The 5,691-nt window shown below is 35.6% G+C and overlaps 1 protein-coding gene across 1 annotated transcript; it reads right to left on the bottom strand.

The window, feature by feature from the left end:
- Positions 1 to 619: 619 nt before the first annotated feature.
- Positions 620 to 2,544, bottom strand: LOC149168173 (uncharacterized). Its single transcript, XM_089428141.1, has 2 exons — positions 2,211 to 2,544; positions 620 to 1,227 (listed from the first exon to the last, which is right to left on the bottom strand). The coding sequence occupies exon 2, from the start codon at positions 1,192 to 1,194 to the stop codon at positions 943 to 945; it is 252 nt and encodes an 83-aa protein (XP_089284267.1). The 5' UTR covers positions 1,195 to 1,227; positions 2,211 to 2,544; the 3' UTR covers positions 620 to 942.
- Positions 2,545 to 5,691: the final 3,147 nt, after the last annotated feature.

The following is a 5,691-nucleotide window of genomic DNA, read 5'->3' as shown; positions in this document are numbered from 1 at the left end:
TTCACCTTTTTATTTTTTCTATTTTTCACCTATCCGTTTAATCATCGACCTTTCATCTTTTACTTTTTCCATTTTTTTCACCTTTCCCTCTAATCGGCGACCTTTCATCTTTTACTTTTTCCTCTTTTTTCACCTTTCCCTTTAATCGGCGACCTTTCATCTTTTACTTTATTCTTCAGTTACCCACATATAAAAGAAAAATCAACAATGTACAATATTTAATCATCGACCTTTCAGCTTTTACTTTCTTTTTTTTCTATTTTTCACCTTTCCCTTTAATCAGCGACCTTTCATCTTTTACTTTATTCTTCAGTTACCCACATATAAAACATAAAGAAAAATCAACAATGATGTACAATATTCAAACATAAAGAAAATTCAACAATATACAATACCTTAGAAAAGGACAAAAACTTTTTAAATCAAGATACTAAAGAAAATTATTAAAATATTCAAAGGAAATTTTTTATCATTTTAAAAGGAACATAGACACATAATTATAATCAAACAAATGTTCAGCCCATTGAGCAAAACCACAGACAAATCACATCAAAGTTATAGAGGTTAATCAGGCTTCAGATCTTGATTTTTTAGTAATATCCATGTGAATCAATTATACTCATTGTAAAATTCATTCATTCTATTGTAAAATTCATTCATTCTATTACAAAATCAAGAATCAAAGAATACATATAGACTGCCTATCTCTGCAGTTTTCAAAAACATAAGACAATAACCCTACTGTGTCTCTGTGTGACAAACAATACTCAGAATTGAACACTGTAAAACACGAGCTCCAATTATCAGTCTAGAAACCCCCCCGCACCATATAGTGTTAGAGAACCCACACCCAAACCGCAATTCATTTATATGGTTGGAAACCGTGCTTCCCGCTTCAAGAATTTCAGAGATTCAACCCATCCTATGATATGGAGGTTGTCATCACTTTGCAGTCCTTTTCTGGTACTGATTTTTAATCCATTTTATTCCTGCGCTTGTTCCACTTTTAAGCTTCTGAGCTCCAACAGTGGCAACTACCTTGGCCTTCTCCAGACCTGATACTGCAACCACTTTCACCTTAGCCATTTTACCGTTTCCTTTCTCCTTCCTTCCATAGGACTCAGAGTTATTGTTGTACTCTTCATTGTTATTGGTATTGTCCCACTGATCAGCCCAGCTGTTGCCAGAAGCCATAAAGGATTTTGCCCTATAAAAGTCCTTGAAAACCTGCAACCATGAGTAACTCAGATCTCAGTCCATTTCCTCAAAAAAAAAAAAAAAAAAGAGTTGTCATTAGTGTAATTTTTTGGAAATTCCGTGACGGAATCAGTGGAAAAATTGAAGTTAAATCTTGATTTGTGTAATTTAAAATGGTTTTTTAACTGCATATTTGGATTCAGCACCCTGAAAAACCCCAGGACACCAGGACACTTTGATTGTGCAGAAATTACCTATCAACCTTGCGATTGCGATTTCAATAAATTACTTAGAAAAATTTGACCAGAAAAACCCACAAAAAAACCTCAAAAAAATCACTAATCCAACTACTGAAACCCTACTGAAAAGCATTAGACTGAAAAACTCACAAGTAAATTGAATCTCAACAAAGCACAACCATCTTAAAACCAAAACAAGCTTTCTTCCTCGCCAAATGACGGGAATGTACTCAAGTTACGAGGAAACGCTTCACTCTGTATGTAAAACGGAACCGACTATTTTCCCGTCAAATGATTAAATATATTTCTTAACTTCAAAGAAAAGATCTTCGCTCTATTCCATCCATGGCAATTCATCAGCACAAATAAGGCAACTAAGAAATTTCGTTTAAACGACAAATCTCTAACGAAATCGCAACATTTCCCATAATCGAAAAGGCCAGTACATGACTTACCCTAAGACAACCTCTGCACTAAGAACCTGCTCTGTTCCATTTCGCTTACGGAGGCAATAACAAGAAGACAGACTGATCTAGCTCTAACAATTATATTAAACATAAAGAAACCCTATTCGCTCACAGAAAAACCAAATCCCGGACAAAACTTTCATTTTTTCGCAAAGTTTCCTAAAAAGGCGATTCGTTCACCGGATCTATCCATCACGCACAGAACTACAAATCCGCACGGCTAAAATACACGATCCAGTGGCAAGTTTCTTTTATTCATGAAAATTGGTAAAAGCTTCAAAGCATAGCCAGAATTACGGAAACTTACCTGGATTTCCAACAGAAATTTTGAAAAAAGAAACGAAAACTGCAGCAAAACTGCCGTTAAAAAGACAAGGAATCGGCCGCTCAAACTCCAAATTTGCGGACTTGGACCACCTAAACGCCTGTGTTAATCCAAATAAATTTCCACCCGCCGAGGAGCTCCTGAAGCCCAAAACAACGAATCTGGCACTATGTCCAGCTTCAACGTCCTCTTTCTTGTTCAATATTCCCGACGCCAATCACCAAATACCCTCCCTTCAAAGGATTGCACGCGTGAATAGGACCTCCCTGCTTTATCGCTCCCTCTTTTTCTCCCTTTATTACGCACCAGTGAGTTCTTGCTTTTTCCGGGGGCAAATAAAAGTAGGCGGCGATTAAATAGTGCGCTAGTAATTGGGATCCGATGGTTGCCTTTCAATTTCCTCTGTGACAAATGGATCCAGGGTAACCTGACAGCTATGTTAGCTGGAACGCGTGTATGGGCCTTACTTTTTGGGCTGACGTGGACATAGGCCACTGTGTTGTTGGCACGTAGTTGTTAGTCGTTGTAACGTCCACGCTGTAATCGACTGTTTCCGTTTTGTGGGGTCCACAACGCCCCACGAATTTAGCCTCCATTTCAAGGCATCAAGAATATGTAATCAGTTTTACATATTGGATTAGGTTAAGGTTGATGTGTTTTGAAAAGTTGAATTAACTATGGTTAAGGCATCAAGGATGAAATTCATGATAAAAAAATAACAAAACAATCAGAGTACATTTTGGATTAGATCAGGTTAAGGTTGGTGTGTTATCAATCCTTTGATTAATTAAGGTTAATGTGTCGAAAGTTGTGTAGATTTATAAATAAATTGGTGTTGGGATAAAAAATTTTAGTTAATATGTTAATGTTTTGTTTTCCTTAATATAAGTATTAATGGGTTTCGATCATTAAAACGGGATTCAATCCTATGTTTGGTGGGTTATCTTTTATCATCCTATGATTTGTGGTTTAGGATTATAATAACATATCTCAATACATTAAAATTTCATTACGAGGATGATATTTACTTTTGTATTAAGAGTTTATCATTGTGTTTTTTGGACCTATTTTCTAAGAGAGTTAAATTATAATTATTTGTAATGTTTGTAATGAATATGGTTAGATTGAATAATTAATGAATTTAAATAAAACTCAAAATTAAGTTATATAATTGTCAAATTATCAATGATTTTTTGTGAATCTTTATATATTAGCAAACTTGATTCTCTGGGTAGTTATCTAATTTATTTCACAAGTGTCCAACTACTCACCTTTTCCAAAGGACTCTTCACCTTCCCTCATAGAGGTGACCATTGAAGCAAACATTTTATTCTCATGTTATTTTCTATTCCTCAATCATTAAGTAAGTGTCATAAGAGGACTTTACTTTCCATGCTAATTAGAGAAATTTTGAAGTCTAAAATGGGCTTCATAAAGAAAATAATAAAATAATAGTTAGAGGGAAAGAAAAAAAAATAGTTACAAATTCTCAAAGGGGAAGAGGGGAAAGAAATCCTTTACTGCATTTTGGACTCATCTCATTATAGATTTACTCAAATTTCAAGTGGAAGCACTCCCTCGAGGCTGAATTGTATTATGCATCCAACAATTGCTTACACTTGATATTTGAGTAAGCCCATAATGGGATGAGACAAAAATGAAGTAAAGAAAGTAGTTTTTTGTCTTTCACTCCAAATATTTTACCTTTATGGTTGACATCATCATCTTCAATCCTATTAATTCTTCCAAAGTTTATGTTGATAAGTCTTTTTTGTTTTGAGGCCCATTTCTAACCTCAAAATTTTCTACTGGTGTATCCTTTCAGCTTTGCTCGATGCACTCATTGGTATGCACATTCATTTGGCACTTTCATCTATTGTGTGTCACTATGTTTTGTGTTTTTCTTCCCTATGCCTAAACCTCAAGTCGCTAAATTTGCATGCAGATGTGTTTTTACTTCTTTCATAATTTCAACCAACGTGCTTATCTTCATTTAGACATTCTCCTTTTCACCATAATTGTATTTTTCATGGATGTCCATGCATAATGAGATAGCATGCATTGTGTATGCACACATCCAAAATGTGAGAGTAATAGGTTTCACTTCTTCACATAATCTCAGCCGCTAATATGTCATCTCCATTAATGTTTTATTGTCTTCTTATGGAAATCACTCAATGAGAAGTAGTGATTAAATGGATGATGAAGCACTTAGGCAATAACCAGTTAAATAATTAGAGTAACATCACACACTTGATGCTCTAATCTATGATCGGGTAGTCAATGCTTTTAGATTGCTAGATCTCATAATTTTGTGTTAGCATTTCTAATGTTGTTGTTATGTGAAAGCTATGACTATGGACAAAAGTATCTTCCCTAGGCTTGGTGAACTGACCTATAACAACAAAAAGACAAAAGACTAATGTTTTCCTTAAAGTAAATAGATAATGGGATGAAGCCTACCTGGGATCTGTATTATGCTTTTCTCCTTTCTTGGGTTGAATGCTCCAATCCTAGCTCCAAATGCTATTATTAGAATCTACATAGTCAGATTCCACAAGCCAACGATCCATGGAATCTATGTAGCATCATCTAATCACTTTATTCAATAGATCAACATGGTATTGAAATATATGAAACCATAACATCATATATAGGAAAACAAAGAACTCTTTACATTAATAGAAATGGAGTGAGTTACAACCAAAAATAGGTGTTGATCCTGTAAAAGAGATCCTCCAAGTTGACTTGTCCTTTCCTTGTCACAAAGTGCACCTCTAATCACCCTAATGCATGGGAAGATATCTCTCACATCAGCAGCATAAGGGTAGAATCACTCTCCAAAATCCAACCCCTTGCCTATGGATGGCAGTAAATATATAGGTGAAGGAGGTAGTTCATGAATTCTTATCCTTTTACCAATTAGGGCTTGAGATCCACTCTTGATGGGAGGATGAGATCAAGGGATAAGGGATGAAAACTCCAAGGTAGGATAGGATAGGATTCGAGACTTTTATCTGAGGTAAATGGTTACAACATATCTTGGAAGCTTATAGAAGAAGAGGCTTTGAGATTCTCTCTCTTTTTCCTGAATTTCTAGAACCAACGCAGGTGCATAGTGGAGCAACCTGTAGGTGATCAACATAGTCCACAATGGAGCAACCTGGTTGTCAACATTGTCTAGTAGGAGGCTAGAAAGCATTGGTCCTTAAAATGACTGAAATAAGGTGTTTTCAAGCAGAAACTCAGGGATAAGAATGATTCATGCTTAGGGCTTTATGCTATGATGATAAGAAGGAGGTCAAAGGATGTTGATTGATCCAATTGAGGGCCTATTGACTAGATGTGACAAAATGGCCTATAACAAATTTCCCCCTAAAGCGCAAAGTCGGAAATGATAGCTGATGACTGAAGTGTTTTACCTTGTGAAAAGTCGGGATCAAGTACAACCAACAAGATCATC

Source organism: Pinus tabuliformis, chromosome 4_2 (genome assembly GCF_031772625.1).
Source record: "Pinus tabuliformis cultivar Carrire ecotype Pingquan chromosome 4_2, CPIR1, whole genome shotgun sequence".
Taxonomy (NCBI): domain Eukaryota; kingdom Viridiplantae; phylum Streptophyta; class Pinopsida; order Pinales; family Pinaceae; genus Pinus; species Pinus tabuliformis.
The sequence above is the reverse complement of the archived record's forward strand: the minus strand, read 5'-3'. Positions and strand labels throughout refer to the sequence as shown.

Excerpts from the sequence above, each read along its gene's own strand:
- LOC149168173 (XM_089428141.1), bottom strand. The coding sequence starts at position 1,194 with ATGGCTTCTGGCAACAGCTGGGCTGATCAGTGGGACAATACCAATAAC.